Source organism: Triticum aestivum, chromosome 3D, assembly GCF_018294505.1.
Source record: "Triticum aestivum cultivar Chinese Spring chromosome 3D, IWGSC CS RefSeq v2.1, whole genome shotgun sequence".
Taxonomy (NCBI): domain Eukaryota; kingdom Viridiplantae; phylum Streptophyta; class Magnoliopsida; order Poales; family Poaceae; genus Triticum; species Triticum aestivum.
In genome coordinates this window covers 591,892,786-591,911,490 of record NC_057802.1, presented here as the reverse complement: position 1 = coordinate 591,911,490, position 18,705 = coordinate 591,892,786, and the positions used below count along the sequence as shown (strand labels likewise).

The window sequence follows — 18,705 nt, the reverse complement described above, 5'->3', positions numbered from 1 at the left end:
TGGAAGAACAGGGTGAAGAAGCAGGCTACGGTGATCGAAGAGTGGAGGAGGAAAGACATGATTATGATGGCTCCGGTGACCCAATGCTGGTGCAAGAAGGAGCCCGTGGTGACGGCTCCGGTGACCGAACAGAGTCCGTCCAGGTAAATATATTAGTTAAGCCTGTGCTGACTAGCTAATTGATGCATTCATTGTTTTGGTATGTACACATATTAATTAACTCTCGTCTTTCTTCTTTTTTCTAGCCCTCCGGATCGAGCACAACTTCGGTAAAGAGACGAGGCCCGAAGAGAAAGTTGCGCTCGGATGAAAGGTTTGAGATCACAGCAATCGCGCGCGACGGCCAACCGATTGAACCCATCCGGACAAAGGAAGCATTTGCTGCTCAGTGCGGGGTTCTTGTTAGGGACAAGATCCCGATCAGCATCCACCAATGGTATAAGCCTAAGAAGGAAGACCCTGAGGTGTCTTATGTCAATGATATGCAGAAAGATGATCTTTGGACTGAGCTGAAGGCAAATTTCACCCTACCGCCAGAGGAGGATCCGGAGAAGCCAGTTAAAGAGCAATTAATCAAGTCTCATGCTCTTAAGAAGATGGCAGACCTATTCAGGAGGTGGAAGAATGAGCTGAAAACGTTTGTCGACAAAGAAGAGACACCAGAATTCATCGGCAAATATGAGAAGATCAGAGATCACTGGCCCGCATTTGTGGCCCATAAGACATCGGAAAAGAGTAAGAAGTTGTCAGCGGCAAACAAGAAAAATGCTGCGAAGAAGAAGCTTCACCATCGCACGGGGTCAGGTGGCTACCTCAAAGCCCGGCCTAAGTGGGCCAAGGCTGAGAATGATCTGCTTGATAAAGGGATCGAACCAGAGAAAATGAACTGGCCAGACCGTTGCCAGACTTGGTTCTTCGGGGCTGGCGGAACCTTGGACCCTGTATCAGGGAAGTGCGTTTGGACGGACGAGCTTTTGAGAATACCAGTCAAGAGGCTACAGCACTATATCGATGCAGCACAGCAAGGGACGTTCGTTCCAGACAGAGAGATCGACGAGCTCACAATGGCCCTCAGGAATCCCGAGCACCCTGGACGGACACGAGGCACGCCAGGCTCTGTTCCGTGAAAGGCTGGTTTTCCGGACGCAGGCGGTTACAAATGCCAGGAGAGGAGGAAAAAAGTGGAGCGGACCCAAATTCAGAAGCTGCACGAAAGGGTTCAAGCGCTAGAGGAATGAGAAGTAGCTCGCAGCAATCGACCTGCCGAAACTACCCCCGAAGCTACCCCGCCATCTCAGCGGAGAAGCAGCGTGGCTTCCACCGAGCTGCTTCAGCCGGAGCATGTCTTGACGGCTCCTGCTAGCTACCCCGTGGATGCTATCACGGAGTCTCAACATTGCCACCTTATGACGCAATGGCAGAACTTCAAAGTCAAGGCGGATGTCGGCTCTGTTCGACCTCCTGAACCCGGCGCAACTTTTCACTGTCGTCCGATTCCAGAAGGATATGCTAGGGTGACGGTGGACGAAATAACGGAGCGATTTGAGGACCTCTAGCTTGACCACCCTACCGGTGAAGGGGAGACTCGGCTGGGTTCTGCTCTGAAGACTCCATGCCTATGGCGGAAGGAGCTCATCAACCTTCCGAACTGGACGCCTCCGGCGAGTAAAGGCACTCCGGCGAGTGATCAGGGCACTCAGCCTCCTTCTCCGGCGCGTGGCGCCACTCCGCCTCCTCCTCCGGTGAGTGATCAAGGCACTCAGCCTCCTTCTCCGGCGCGTGGCGGCACTCCGCCTCCTTCTCCGCCTGCGCCGGCGCGCCCGAGCAGCCAGCCTCCTCCTTCTCCGCCTCGTCAACAAGGGCGGAAGAGACCCGCCGCCGCTTCGGCTGCTCCGGCGCGTCGTAGTCCTTCTCCTCCGCCTCGTAAGCAAGGAAAGAAGACTGCCGCAGCCGCTCCGTCTGCTCTGCCGGCGTCTAGTAGTACAGCCAGAGGCGGGAGGCAATACAGATTCGGTCCTTCTCTGAAGACTCCAGAGAAGTTACCATACGAGAGGACCGAGGAGGAAACCACGAAGATCGTGCGAGCCGAAGTGACGAACTTTTTTGAAGGGGTGAAAGCAAAGAAACATCCACCTCCGGAGGAGAAGGTAGATCCGGTGAAAGCGAAGCGCACTCTGGCTGCCCTGACAAAACCACCAAAGTCTCCGCCGAAAGGCAACTATGAGCGCATTATTGCAAAGACATTTGTCGAAGCGGAGCGGTCGGGAAGTACTGTCAGTGATCAAAGGTTAAAAGAACGACGAGCTGGGAAAAAATTGCCCAGCTCGGCGAACAAGCGAACCAATCGTGCCCCCCGCTCAAGGTGTCTAGCGACATCGTCGCTAATGATCCGAGGATGGTGCCCGGTTATAGCAATCTTGGAGATTACCTGCCCGACGATGTACATTATGATTTCTTGGAGGTGGACGAACACAAATACCATTACGGGAAGCCTCTCGTCAAAGATGAAAGATCTCTAACAACGATGATGCGAAGATTACATGATTGGTACATGAAAACCTGCAGAGAGTCTGGGGGGAGGAATACTTTGACGCTGAGAGTTAAAGAGGAGCATGACCTCGTTGGAATTGAACTGTTGAATGTTCCATTTGAGGAGTTCTTCCAGTTTTTCAATCAAAAGGCCCTCGATAAATCAACGGTCACTTGCTACTGTCTGTAAGTAGTACTACTTCTGTCATTAAGTCTCTCTATATAGGTCAGCTCTTTCATTGCATGTATTTATAATTATCCTCACTATATTATGCAGATTGAAGATCGCCGAATTGAAGAAAAGACAAATCGGTGATATTGGATTCATTAACACAAATCTCATAGATGCAACTGAGGTTAAATATCATGCCGAAAATACCGAGGCCAACTTGCTACGATCGTTGGTAATAAATGAAAACAAAGATATAATACTCTTTCCTTACAACTTCAAGTGAGTGTTACTGTCTTGTGCATATTCGGTTTCCCTTATTAGTCCAGGTTATAGTAATGTAATTGATGACTTATGCATGCGTGCGCAGCTTCCACTATATTCTCCTAGAGATTAAGCTTGAGCAGGGAGTAGTAACCGTCTTAGACTCGAGACGAAAAGATCCCCAGGACTATGCGGACATGACTCAAATGCTCGAGAAGTAAGTTAAATCGATCATTATCCACCATATCAGCAACTTTGTTCATTTCCTGATATCAAGTAATTGTTTTCTTTGTCTGGCAGGGTTTGGAGAAAATTCACCAAAAAAGCTCCGGGACTGCCGAAGAAGCTGCAATTTAGACACCCGAAAGTAAGTACTATAGTAGCATGTTCCGCGCATCTCCTAGTGATTCAAGCGCTAGTTTCATCAATACCATTTAGCATGCTTGCTTATCAGTTTGATTGACCTCTATTTCTTGTAAAGTGGTTGTGGCAGGAACAAGGGAATGATTTCTGTGGATACTACGTTTGCGAGTCCATCCGCCACACGACCTGTGAGCGGGGCTACTCTGACGAACAATATGAAGTGCGTAAGTAATAATATTCACAATTTTATTTTATTACCATCATTTGTGTTGAGTTTCATTTATTCATATATATATGTATTGACCCCCTTCTTCAAATTAGATCTTTCGGATGCGGGATGAACTCCTAGCACCAGATCGTATGCGAGCAATTCAAGAGGAATTGGCGGCATTCTTCCTTGACCACGTGATCGCTGAAAACGGAGAATACTATGTTGACCCTGTGTTCATATATAATTAGGAGATTATATTATAAGAGATAATTATTGTATATATGTAGCCAGTAGTGTCGGATAGATATGCGAGAACTTGTTGTTCGACCAATCTCTCGGAGAAGGAGAGGTGGTCGATATCACTTCTCTCTGTATGCATATGTTCATGACGATCTTCTGTTTCCTTCATTTGCTTACTAGCTAGCGTGTCTAGTCCTCTCTATACGTATATAGTACGTAGCGTCGACCAAGCACGGAGATAAGAGAGGACACTTCTCTCTATTAATTAGCTAGCTAACACAATATATGAAACACCTAAATTAACCCCCCAAAACCCCCAACCCCCCCCCCCCCTTAAAAAAAACAAAAACCCCAGCCCCTGAAATGCTGACGCGTGGATGCCTATTGGTCCCGGTTAGTGCCACCAACCGGGACCAAAGGCCCTCCTGCCTGGGCTCGCCGCACCGGCCACGTGGAGGCCCATCTGTCCCGGTTCGTGTAAGAACCGGGACTAAAGGGCTAGGGCATTAGTAACGACCCTTTAGTCCCGGTTCAAAAATCGGGACAAAAGGCCCTTACCAACCGGGACAGATGACCCTTTTTCTACTAGTGTTAACTAGATACGATTAAATACACATACTTGGTACTACACAATATATATCTTTTTTATTATTGCCTAGATTAAATATTATTGTATCGCACAATATATATCCATTAACGGGGTAAAGATATGCTAAAAGGAATTTCGTTGACTCATTGCTAGATTTCAAGGAATTAATAACGAAGATTAATTGTGATAGCTACGGATACATCATCTTGGCTACGAAATAGCTAATTCTGACAAAATAATTTCCCCTCACTTAACTTCCATTTCGAAGAAGAAAAAAATCCCCTCACTTAACTGGATAAGATTAAATTCATGCATGGTATAATCTTATTTTTTTTTCTATTATTTCCTAGATTAAATGCCTTTTTATTGCAGGATATTTATCCGTAAACGTGGTTATGATATGCCAAAAGGAATTTGGTTGACCCCATCGCATGATTTGCAGGAATTAATTAACGAAGATTAATTGTGTTAGCTAGGAATACATCACGGCAGCCGTGCATGGGCGTAGCAAATTTGGCCCGTCCAGAAGATGTAGACCCCGCCCACCGCCGTCCACGATAAAAAGACAACATCCTCCACCACCACCCCACAAGGCAACCAGCCGAGCCGGGCGGGGTCCATCTCCCTCACGAGCTCCCCCAAAGTCCTCTCTCCACTACTGCGCTGCGCACACACAGACCAATCAGTCGACCGACAATGGCGGTTCCCACGCCGCAGCGCCGTCTCCTGGCGGCCGCCATGGCCCTGCTCCTCGCCCTCGCCTCGTCCGGCGCCGGCGCCGTCGCCTTCGCGGGGCCGATCAAGACGGTGGTGGTGGTGGTGATGGAGAACCGGTCGTTCGACCACATGCTGGGGTGGATGAAGCGGCTGAACCCGGCCATCGACGGCGTGACGGGCGCCGAGTGGAACCCGGCCAACGCGTCGGACCCGGCGGCGGGGCCGCGCGTCTACTTCGGCGACGGCGCGCAGTTCGTGGACCCGGACCCGGGCCACTCGTACCAGGAGATCCGGCAGCAGATCTTCGGGTCCGACGACGCGTCCGGCCCGCCGCGGATGAACGGGTTCGTGCAGCAGGCGCGGTCCATCGGCGGCGGCAACATGACGGACGCCGTGATGAACGGGTTCGCGCCCGACAGCGTGGCCGTGTACCGGGAGCTGGTGGCGCAGTTCGCGGTGTGCGACCGGTGGTTCGCGTCCGTGCCGTCGTCCACCCAGCCCAACCGCCTCTTCGTCCACTCCGGCACCTCCGGCGGCGCCACCAGCAACAACCCGGAGTACGTACGCCCTCCTTCTTCAGGCCTTAATTCTGTTCCATCTATCCGGCGAATGCGTCTTGATTCTTTGCGTGTGCGTGGGCGCGCGTGGCGGATTCGAGTCCAACCTGCATTGCGGACGGAGAGGGGTGGGTTGGTCGCCAACAAGAAAAAAATAATAATTTATGGATGGTAGGTTGTTGGGGATGATGCGCGCTTAGATAGGAACAAGAATGAATGTCACCTTTTTTAGGGTTATAGGAACAAGAATGTCGTGATCGCGCTAATTGTAGAAAAGTGCTAGCTCTATACGAGTACGAGGGTGTTGCGTATTAGCAACACGAGCACGATCGATGGAGACGTTTTTCTTATATCTATGATTTAATGGTTGCCATATCTGTGGTTTTATTTACACTAGGATTAATAATTTGCTTGAACGTACATTATCACATCCTAATATTACAATACTACTACTAAAATTATTTGGATTACACTGGTTAGGTCGTCAAATCAGTGGTCTTGTTTTGGTCAAAGTAGTACGGTACAGTAGCTACGTGGCACCATGTACAACCAGACGTACTACCCTGTTGCCGGAAGGAGGTAGAGTAGTACTACTATAGCTTGCGCTGACGTTAGTGTGAAGCAGAGTGGCCGATTTATATCTGGCCGGGACAGAGCATTCAGTGCACGGAGACTATGCTGCCCTTGTCGGCAGCTCTCTCCTTGCCCAAACGCTGCTGCAAGGCTATAGGAGATATCAGTCAGACACATCAATCTGATCGACTAGAAGAAGTGGGACAGATCATTCCAGTGTGTAGTGGTACCACTTTCATCTTGTGTGTAGGGCAAGGGCAGTCTTATCCGAGTGCTTTTCCTCTTCCTTGGTTGGGCAGCAAAGCCAAGCACTCGTTGGGAAAAGAGCTTTAGCCTGGACATTACAGTGTCTAATGTGAGAGGACATCCCTCGCACAAATAATAATAATCCAAGAAAGTGCGATTTGATTGGAGAGGCCGGCCCGACACGAGGAACCCAAATCCCGGCTGCCAAATCTTTATATGGGCCCACGCGTTGCTTTCTCGCGCCTCTGCTTTTTGTCACGCTCCAGACACCAGTCACGCTGGTGCTGGATGCGGCTAATCAAACAGGATTAGAATAGATTGGTACGATCGGCTCGTCAATCAAATAACTAAATCGGCAGAGGACGGTGCGCACGATCAATCATGCATCCATGTGAAACTGACGCGACCTGGCAATACTCTCGCGACATCTACGCGGTGGCCCGCCTCGCTGAACCGTGGGACCAGAAGGTTGACTGGGCTCACCGTCAGTGAGTCTGTCTCGACACGTCTATTTCAAAGTTTCGGTTGTCCAGCAGGGCCAGTGACGAGAGTGGAAATCCGTGCATGCCCGGCTCTGTCCGTGACACAAGAGAGCTGGCTGGCTGGCTGGCTGAATTTATTCGGCCATGCGACCTCCCATGACTTTGTCGGTAGTAGGAGTAGTAATGCGGCAAGACTCCTGAACTGTACCCTCAACGCGTTCGAGGGTAAAAAGGAAAAATGAACCACCGGCGTTCGATATGTTACTACGTTTTTTATACACAAGAGTAGCAGAGGGCGTGTTTCATCTAGGGGTACGTGTGGATACGTGACTACGTTCTTCTTTTCTTTGGAGAATATTTTTTCTTGAAAGATTTTTTGGAGAATACGATGATTACTTTTTTGGTTGAGAATACGTGATTACGTATTCTTTGATTGCTTTTTTTTAAATAAGTGTTGTTTTTCTAGAAGGGTTTTTTTTTCTACAAGGTTTTTTTTTTCTAGAAGTGTTTTTTTTAGGTGTAGAAGTGTTTTTCTAGAAGGGTGGTCTTTCATTGCTGTCGTCCTGCACCAGCTTGTATCATGGCAGGCCCAAAAACTAGCCGAGTCTCAGCCCAACAGTACGTGACTGAGCGAGCACTATCGGCCTCCGAACAGCCCAGTCCAGTCGACTTGATTGAGCCCGTGGCAGGAAGACAGAAATGAGCAAAACGAAGTTTCCACTCAATAAAATGTTTTCAGAAGGGATCCAGAGCATATCCTTTCTTTTTACCTGTCTAAAAAATGCTTTCTTTTACATTTCACTCAATAAAATGTCTTCTTGTCTGCTAAAAAAAAACGTTTTCCTTTACACGACGAAGCAGTTTCGGGGAGCAGGAACAATATTGCTATCCTCACTTGAACTGAAGAGACCACGACATGAGCTACCCTGACCGATTTTCTGACAATGGTGTTGCACCTATGCAGGTTGCTAGCCAAGGGGTACCCGCAGAGGACCATCTTCGACAACGTGCACGACGCGGGCCTCTCCTTCGGCGTCTACTTCCAGGACGTGCCCGCGGTGCTCTTCTACCGCAACCTCCGCAAGCTCAAGTACATCCTCAACTTCCACCCCTTCCACAACGCGTTCCGGGACCACGCCCGCCGTGGCTCCCTCCCCAACTATGCCGTCATCGAGCAGCACTACATGGACTCCAAGGACCACCCCGCCAACGACGACCACCCCTCCCACGATGTCTACCAGGGCCAGATGTTTGTCAAGGAGATCTACGAGACGCTCCGCGCCAGCCCCCAGTGGAATGAGACGCTCATGGTCCTCACTTACGACGAGCATGGTGGGTTCTTCGACCATGTGCCCACCCCTGTCGATGGTGTGCCGAGCCCCGATGACATCGTCGGCCCGCCCCCGTACAACTTCACGTTCAACAGATTGGGGGTGCGTGTCCCGGCCATCTTGATCTCTCCATGGATTGAGAAGGGGACAGGTCAGTCAGCACGTTCTTTGTTAATTATGTGCAAAACTAAATGCTAGCTAGTGCATAATTCGCCAGCTATATATACTGTCTTTCTGACAATTTTGTTTCGGTTTCAGTTATGCATGGGCCGAATGGAAGCCCAACCCCGACGTCACAATTCGAGCATTCTTCGATTCCGGCAACCGTGAAGAAGCTGTTCAATCTGCCACAGGATTTCCTGACAAAAAGGGACGCGTGGGCTGGGACCTTCGAAGGTGTCGTGCAAACCAGAACTGAACCGAGGACAGACTGCCCAGGTAATTTGTCAAGTTCAGCATACGACTTGGTATGCCCACTTGGCTTGCTTTGTATTCTTGCGATGAGTAGCTTGCTTATCTATGAAAGTTATGAAATGTGCAGAGCAACTCCCGACGCCGACGAGGATCCGGCAGACGGAGGCGAACGAGGAGGCGAAGCTGAGCTCGTTCCAGCAGGAGATCGTGCAGCTGGCGGCGGTGCTGAACGGCGACCACCAGCTAAGCAGCCTGCAGGAGAGGATCAGGGAGAGGATGAACGTGAGGGAAGGCACCTCCTACATGAGGAGCGCCGTGCGGCGCTTCTTCGAGGCCGGCATGTCGGCCAAGAGGATGGGCCTCGCCGACGACGAGCAGATCGTCAAGATGAGGCCCTCCCTTACCACCAGAATGACCTCCTCCCCTGCAGATCAAGATGATAGTCCGTAGAGAGCAACGATGCATACATACATAGGATGAAGATTGATGTTGGAATTACCAAAATTCTTAGTACTACACATACATACATAGAAGATCGATCGAGCAGAGTAGCGTAGCCAGTACGATATGGTGTGCTCGTGCTACATTACATGGAATGGAAGTGATGTATGATGGATGGATTGCCGCGTGACTCCGTGTATGTGCATTCGATCCAATGGTCGGCCTAGAAGAGAACTGCACAAGGAAGTCCATCGATCCGTGCAGCAACCTGCATGCCGTTTTGAATCGTCATCAAGCAACCAATAGTTCATCCTGACCATCACCGGGGCGGGGAGTCGACTGGCTGGTTGTGATTATAAACCTAACTAGGAAAGATAATTAACACGTTGATGTAAAGCCATGAAAGGTCAGGAGGCTAGCTAGGATCCTATTCCTAGGCTCCTAGCTCGGTTGGCACCTCGTACACACTACACTAGTACTACACAGAGCTATCCGGTGCCTTGGCCGCCTGGGTTGGAAACACATCGTGCCTACTTGCCGCCTACCTTTCGGTGTTCGTCTGCTCAAAAAGTTTTGCAACGGGGAACTTCCGCGTATAGTACTTTATGCTGGCATCGCCTAATATTGGTGAAAAAACCTATACATAGTATGTTCACATCACTTGAGAAAACACAGTTGAGGAGAGTAAATTTGAAAAATTAAGCAAAATGCCCGTCTAGCTCAGTCGGTAGAGCGCAAGGCTCTTAACCTTGTGGTCTTGGGTTCGAGCCCCAAGGTGGGCGTGTTATTTTTTTTATCTTACCTTGTTCATTTAATGGAAAAAAAATAGTTCAAGTTGTTTTAAAAAACTTTCTATTTTTTCCCTTTATTAATTCACAAGTGCAAAATGTTTCATATTATTTTACTAAATGATTTGACTTCCACGTTGACTAGGTGGAATAAGTCATAAATAACGCAAACCATGATATACACCATAAAAGTGAAAGTCAAAACGAAGATAGTTAAGGTTGTGATCTGTATAATCGCCTTTTGCATCCTGATGTTCCACTCTGACTCACCGAAGAAAATTGCACAACGAAAATCCGTCTAAACTGGACTAATCTCAAAGATTCGAAAAGCCACATGAGTCGAATATTGTGGGAACCTTAAATCGTTGCACGTTTGGGCACACTTTGGTTTAAGACAAGAGGTTTGCAAGGCGAGCTACCATTGCTTGCTTGTTGTACTATCAACAATGAGGATCTTAGGTACACAAATTATAAAATGGGAGAACCTCTAACCAAAACAAAATTGATGCCATCGTGAACACCATCATTGCCAAGAGGTTTGCAAGGTGAGCTAGCGCCGCTTCATTGTTGCACTGTGAGGCACCACCACTACCAAGAAAATCATACATTTTGTGATATCAAAACACCATAGGGGATTGCCCCGACATTTCTCCCTGCAATAGTAGATGCTATTACCACCGAGACATTGATATCTGATGGGTTTGGCGTTTGGTGGCATGTTGGCTCTGTTGGATTGGACGCACTCCAGAGCTTGCTGCTTCGATCATTCGTTGGTTTTGCTTTGCTTGCCCTCACCCGATTTCGTTCACATTTTCCCTTTTTCCGTACCTTTGTTTTGCGGAGTTGTTGGAAAAATTTGGGAGCAGGGGAGGGGAGAGGATACAGAGTTTGCAAGATTCTCGCAAAGGTTGCAACGTAATCCCAAAAGCATCGGAACCCAAACATAAAACACCTATTGCAACACAACAAGAATAAATCCCCCCAAATTTAGCCCACCAAATATAAAGAGGTTAAAAAAGAGACCGACGAAAAAAGTGCTGATGAAAAACGGCACAAGGCACGCGTCTATTTCTTGTCCTCAATCATATTCAAGTAGTTCCAATCTGTTCTGGACCTCCCCTCCTTCTCGATGTCATTTGTATTCCATTCGATATTATTTGTTTAAGAGCAATTGTGGATTCAATTATATGTCATACCATTTATGTTGGCCGATAGCTTGATGTCATGCATACACGTCACTCGTTGTGTGTCCATGCGTCATCTATTGTTATGTCATTGCAAACAAAAATGCATGCAACATTTTTATGCCTACTATATCCCCACAACCAGATACATATATACGCTTGCACTATCCCACATAGACTGAATCTCAAAAGTACACATTTATTTGGAATATACGAGGAAGAGTAGCAGGAGAGACATGGTGTGGCTAGTCTTGGTCACCCATACCAGCTTTCTCCAGATAACTTCCTTGCCTTGCCAATGCACTAAACTGAAGGTCGAGACTCCATAGCACAACCATATGTACTGTAAATAATCCCACAATAGCTATATATAAGTTGACTAAACTCATTAAATTAAAATGTCCAACAGGAAAGATACCACCAAGATACCAGCATGTGGATGTTTACATATGATGTTGTGTTCACTATCAAATCTTTTTACAGTCAACTTGTTATTGTCAACAATGACTTCCCACAAAAATGTATGTGGAAAATAAAATTTCCTCCTTCAATTTAAATATTTCTATGGCTGATGATTAAGAAGAGCATATAAACCAAGGACGATTTGCTCCAGAGAGGTTGGATAGGTAAAACAATATTGTGCTTTTTGTGGTATTCATCTTCTTTTTTTCAAATGCATAGTTGCTAAATTGGTTTGGAGTTTGTTCAAGTGTGCTTTCGATTTGAGAAATTTTCCTGCAGCTTAAACACTTGTTTTGGTGCTTGGATTAAAGATAAATAAAAATCTGGTACTGGTGGGTTTTTTTGCTATCTTCTGGACTATATGGAGATGCTTGTATGATATTGTGTTTGAGAGAATACAATTATGATCTTATTATTCTCATCAAAGTGATATGTCACCGAATATCTTTTTGGGCCAGTTTGTCGATAAAGGAGGAAAATCGAAGAGTGCGGATGCTAGGAGTAAGTAGGGATGGCAATGGTAGGGTATGGGTGGGTACGACCTTTTTCTACCCAAACCCAAATCTTCTTTCTATACCCATCCATGTCAATATCCATGGGGCACAAATTGGTATCCTATACCCAAAGGGTATCCGGTGGGTATTAAGATAAGACAAGAAAAGGGTCTAAAACTAAACCTCAATAACAAGATTGTGGTGGGCACAAGAACACCATCACAGAATCGAAAACTAAACCATCATCTCGATTACCAGCACCAGTCACCCATGACTCGATGGCGAGAGAGAGACAAAGCAAGGAGTCACACATGAACCAAGGGAGAGGTAGGGATGTAATGAGTTGAGGTTGAGGTTGCGGAAGCCAATGATGTAGAAGATTAGAGAACCTCACAGAATCATCCACATTTTCTAGAAGAAGGAACATGGTGAAACAAAGCAAGATTAGAGAAAAATATCTCAGGAAACTCCATCGGGAGCTAGAAATATAGCTCATAGTTGAAAGATATAATAAAATTATACACTCCATAAAGCTTGAGTAATATATGCACCTAACATGGCATGTTGTTAAGCATTTTTGTAGATAGAAATAACATAAACTAGAGACCCAGAATCAACTCATTACACCCTGTGGCTGTAAATATCGGCATTTTGTCTAACTAGCATTGTGCTGGAGAAAAAAATCATGCATTGTGATCGCATGGTTGCTCCTTCTTAACCCAGATTAGCACAACACATACACTGTCCAGATCATACATGAACTAACAGCTTAGCTAAAGAAAGATGTAGGAGTAACTGGCACCTGCAATATGCACCGCACATAAACGGATTTATGCCTAATACCATCACACATGGAACTTAATCAGGAGAGGTGTCATGCATACCCAGAACAGAACAGATAATACTACATGTGATCAAGATAAACAATCCCCAAAGACCAAGAATATAACAACAGGAAGTCAAGCTTAGTCCGATAGTGGTCCTGCGTTCGCCCGATCAATTTGGGAAGTCCGGCTGTAGATGCTCTAAGGGCATCTCCAATGGCAACTCGCAAAAATCCTCCCGCATCCGTCAGCCCACCATCCTTCCTACTCTAAAAATGACATAACATTTGAAAATAACTCTCTATGGCATTTGACCGAACACCTGCCGGGCGTGGTGTCCGCCATGGAGGTCGTCGTCAGGGGGCGGACTGTACCTGGGTACAAACGGCTCCAGGGTGGAAAGCTCTGTCGGAACGGTGAGCGGGCGCGTCAGTGCTAGTTCCGGACATCCGACAATACCTCTACGGCGACTGGAGACGAACAACAGCGACAACGGAGGTTGAGGATGCACATGCAAAGCAAGGGGGGAAGGGGCGGAGTGGAAGGAAATGGGACCGGGAGGGGGGATTGGGTGTGCTGGGGGTGTTGGTGTCCTACGTTTCAGGTGTCCAGACTCCCGCATACCTCCCCCACTTTGTCTCCAATTTACAGGAGAAATCGCGTGCAGACTGCCCCATGGATCGATACAGGATGGAATTGGATGGCTTCCGTGGTCCGGACAGCATGGTCTGAACCGTTGCAGGAGGTTTGCGGGTCCGCCTTGAAGATACCCTAAGAAAGCCGGAGGAAGAAGAAAAAGCAACGACTGTTGGATCTTAATCTAAAGACCTAGAAAGTTGACTTACCCTATTTTTCAGGCGGTACCTAAATAGTTGTAGGGACTATTTTGATGTGTTTGTTATATTGGATGCTATGACTCTAAAGTCTGAACAATATGACCCGAGCGGATATAAAAAAATACAAAGGTGAACATGGTTCAACGTGCACCCATATGAATAGTAAAAAATTTAAATCACACTTAAAAAATTAAAAAACCTGAAATTTTGAGGTATGAAATTTAGTCGACTATTCTACTCATGTGTGAAGTTTCGTGATGTATTGACATCCATGGTGTTTTTAGTGTGAGACAGAAAATTCGTAACAGATCCGAACGACTTAAGTGTCATCCGATATCTATCGAACGCCCAGATCGAGTAAACTGGCCGCCAGCCCACAAGTTACGTGCTGTCACATCTCCGATTGATCTCACTTTTACTGTAGGCGATTATTAAATGAAAAATAAAACGTGGGTACGCCTTGAAGATACTCTAAGAAAGCCGGAGGAAGAAGAAAAAGCAACAGCTGTTGGATCTTAATCTAATGACCTAGAAAGTTGACTTACCTTTTTTTTTCTTTAGGCGGTAACTAAATAGTTGTAGGGACTATTTTGATGTGTTCTGTTATATTGGACGCTACAACTCTAAAGTCTGTACAATATGACCCGAGCGGATATAAAAAATAAAAAGGTGAACATGGTTTCACGTGCACCCATGTGACTAGTAAAACTTTAAAATCACACTTAAAAAATTAAAAAATCTGAAAATTTTGAGGTATGAAATTTAGTCGACTATTCTATTTTGAGGAACGCAGTGTTTCAAAAATTTTACCTACGATCACGCAAGATCTATCTAGGAGATGCATAGCAACGAGCGGGGAGAGTGTGTCCACGTATCCTCGTAGACCAAAAGCGGAAGTGTTTAGTAACGCGGTTGATATAGTCGAACATCTTCGCGATCCAACCGATCCAAGCACCGAACGTACGACACCCCGCGTTCAGCACACGTTCAGCTCGATGACGTCCCTCGAACTCTTGATCCAGTTGAGGCCGAGGGACAGTTCCGTCAGCACGATGGCGTGGTGACGGTGATGATGAAGTTACCGGCGCAGGGCTTCGCCTAAGCACTACGACGATATGACCGAGGTGTGTAACTGTGGAGGGGGGCACCTCACACGGCTAAGAGAAGACTTGGTGTGTGTTCTAGCGGTGCCCCCCCCCCACATACATATAGGTGGGAGGGGGAGAGAGCAGCAAGAGGTGCGCCGCAAGTAGGAGGAATCCTACTTGGGGCCTAATCCTATTCGGCCTCCCCCCATTCCATGTTTTCCGGAGGGAGATGGAAAGAGGAGGGGGGAGAGAAGGAAAGGGGAGGCCGAATTGCCCCCCTTCCTTTCTCTCCTCTCCCTTTCCTTTCTCCCCCCTATTCGGCCATGTATGGGGCGCACCAGCCCACTAGGGACTGGTCAGTCCCACCCTAGGCCCAATAAGGCCCATATCCTGGCCGCCGGGGGTGCCCGGAACCCCTTTCCGGTGACCCGATACGTACCCGGTATCCCCGAAACACTTCCGGTGTCCAAATACTATCATCCTATATACGAATCTTTACCTCTCGAACATTTCGAGACTCCTCGCAATATCCGTGATCTCATCCGGGACTCCGAACAACATTCAGTCATCAAATCACATAACTCATACAATATAAAATCGTCATCGAACATTAAGCGTGCGGACCCTACGGGTTCGAGAACTATGTAGACATGACCGAGATACCTCTCCGGTCAATAACCAATAGCAGAACCTGGATGCTCATATTGGCTCCCACATATTCTACGAAGATCTTTATCGGTCAAACCGCATAACAACATACGTTGTTCCCTTTGTCATCGGTATGTTACTTGCCTGAGATTCGATCGTCGGTATCATCATACCTAGTTCAATCTCGTTACTGGCAAGTCTCTTAACTCATTCCGTAATGCATCATCCGGCAACTAACTCATTAGTCACATTGATTGCAAGGCTTATAGTGATGTGCATTACCGAGAGGGCCCAGGGATACCTCTCTGATACACGGAGTGACAAATCCTAATCTCGATCTATGCCAACCCAATAAACACCTTCGGAGACACATGTAGATCATCTTTATAATCACCCAGTTACGTTGTGACGTTTGATAGCACACAAGGTGTTCCTCTGATATTCGGGAGTTGCATAATCTCATAGTCAGACGAACATGTATAAGTCATGAAGAAAGCAATAGCAATAAAACTAAACGATCATAATGCTAAGCTAACGGGTGGGTCTTGTCCATCACATCATCCTCCAATGATGTGATCCCGTTCATCAAATGACAACACATGTCTATGGTCAGGAAACATAACCATCTTTGATTAACGAGCTAGTCAAGTAGAGGCATAGTAGGGACACTCTGTGTTTTCTATGTATTCACACATGTACCAAGTTTCCAGTTAATACAATTCTAGCATGAATAATAAACATTTATCATGATATAAGGAAATATAAATAACAACTTTATTATTGCCTCTAGGGCATATTTCCTTCAGTCTCCCACTTCCACTATTGTCAATAATCTAGTTCACATCGTCATTTGATTTAACACCAATAGTTCACATCTTTATGTGATTAGTTCACATCTCTATGTGACTAATATCCAAAGGTTTTACTAGAGTCAATAATCTAGTTCACATCGCTATGTTATTAACACCCAAAGAGTGATCATGTTTTGCTTGCGAGAGAAGTTTAGTCAAGGGGTTTGCCACATTCAGAGCCGTATGTATTTTGCAAATTTTCTATGTCTACAATGCTCTGCACGGAGCTACTCTAGCTAATCACTCCCACTTCCAGTATGTATCCAATTGAGACTTAGAGTCATCCGGATCAGTGTCAAAACTTGCATCGATGTAACCCTTTACGACGAACTTTTTGTCACCTCCATATCCGAGAAACATGTACTTATTCCCCTAAGGATAATTTTGACCGCTGTCTAGTGATCCACTCCTGGATCACTATTGTACCCTCTTGCCAAACTCATGGTGAGGTACACAATAGGTCTGGTATACAGCATAGCATACTTTATAGAACCTATGATTGAGGCATCGGGTATGACTTTTCATTCTCTTTCTATTTTCTGTCGTGGTCGGGTTTTGAGTCTTTACTCAACTTCACACCTTGCAACACAGGCAAGAACTCCTTTCTTTGACTGTTCCATTTTGAACTACTTCAAAAAACTTGTCAAGGTATGTACTCATTGAAATAAACTTATCAAGCGTCTTGATAGATATTGATGCTCAATATGTAAGCAGCTTCACCAAGGTCTTTCTTTGAAAAAAATCCTTTCAAACACTCCTTTATGCTTTCCAGAAAATTCAACATTATTTCCGATCAACAATATGTCATTCACATATACTTATCAGAAATGCTGTAGTGCTCCCACTCACTTTGTTGTAAATATAGGCTTCTCCAAAAGTCTGTATAAAACCATATTCTTTGATCACACTATCAAAGTGTATATTCCAACTCCGAGAGGCTTGCACCAGTCCATAAATGGATCGCTGGAGCTTGTACACTTTGTTAGCACCTTTAGGATCGACAAAACCTTATTGTTGCATCATATACAACTCTTCTTTAAGAAATCCATTAAGGAATGCAGTTTTGAGATCCATTTGCCAGATTTCATAAAATGTGACAATTGCTAACATGATTCGGACAGACTTAAGCATCGCTACGAGTGAGAAAATCTCGTCGTAGTCAACACCTTGAACTTGTCGAAAACTTTTTGCGACGATTCGAGCTTTGTAGATAGTAACACTACTACCAGCGTCCGTATTCCTCTTGAAGATCCATTTATTCTCAATGGCTTTGCCGATCATCGGGCAAGTCAACCAAAGTCCACACTTTGTTCTTCATACATGGATCCCATCTCAGATTTCATGGCCTCAAGCCATTTTGCGGAATCTGGGCTCATCATCGCTTCCTCATAGTTCGCAGGTTCATCATGGTCTAGTAACATCACTTCCAGAACAGGATTACCGTACCACTTTGGTGCGGAACGTACTCTGGTTGACCTATGAAGTTTGGTAGTAAGTTGATCTGAAGTTTCATGATCATCATCATTAACTTCCTCACTAATTGGTGTAGGCTTCACTGGAACTGATTTCTGTGATGAACTACTCTCCAACTCGAGAGAAGGTACAATTACCTCATCAAGTTCTACTTTCCTCCCAGTCACTTCTTTCGAGAGAAACCCCTTCTCTAGAAAGGATCCATTCTCAGCAACAAAGATCTTGCCTTTGCATCTGTGATAGAAGGTGTACCCGACAGTTTCTTTTGGGTATCCTATGAAGACGCACTTCTCCGATTTGGGTCCGAGCTTATCAGGTTGAAGCTTTTTCACATAAGCATCGCAGCCCCAAACTTTAAGAAACGACAGCTTAGGTTTCTTGCTAAACCATAGTTCATACGGTGTCGTCTCAACGGATTAGACGGCGCCCTATTTAACGTGAATGCAGCTGTCTCTAATGCATAACCCCAAAATGATAGTGGTAAATCGATAAGAGACATCATAGATCGCACCATATCTAATAAAGTACGGTTACAACGTTCAGACACACCATTACTCAGTGGTGTTCCAGGTGGCATGAGTTGTGAAACTATTCCTCATTGTTTTTAAATAAAGACCAAACTCGTAACTCAAATATTCGCCTCCGCGATGAAATCGTAGAAACTTTATTTTCTTGTTACGATGATTTTCCACTTCACTCTGAAATTCTTTGAACTTTTCAAATGTTTCATACTTATGTTTCATTGAGTAGATATACCCATATCTGCTCAAATCATCTGTGAAGGTCAGAAAATAATGATACCCGCCACGAGCCTCAACACTCATCGGACCACATACATCGGTATGTATTATTTCCAATAAGTCAGTGGCTCGCTCCATTGTTCCAGAGAACGGAGTCTTAGTCATCTTGCCCATGAGGCATGGTTCGCAAG

The 18,705-nt window shown here is 46.1% G+C and overlaps 1 protein-coding gene and 1 non-coding gene across 2 annotated transcripts; both read left to right on the top strand.

Moving 5' to 3' along the window:
* Positions 1-4,942: 4,942 nt before the first annotated feature.
* Positions 4,943-9,301, top strand: LOC123080764 (non-specific phospholipase C2). The gene is made up of 4 exons (XM_044503705.1): positions 4,943-5,639; positions 7,905-8,422; positions 8,530-8,709; positions 8,813-9,301. Exons 1-4 carry the CDS (start codon positions 5,062-5,064, stop codon positions 9,133-9,135), a joined length of 1,599 nt encoding a protein of 532 aa, XP_044359640.1. The 5' UTR covers positions 4,943-5,061; the 3' UTR covers positions 9,136-9,301.
* A 534-nt stretch (positions 9,302-9,835) lies between these two features.
* Positions 9,836-9,908, top strand: TRNAK-CUU (transfer RNA lysine (anticodon CUU)). The gene has a single exon. It is a non-coding gene; the product is annotated as a tRNA-Lys (tRNA).
* The last annotated feature ends 8,797 nt before the right edge of the window (positions 9,909-18,705 follow it).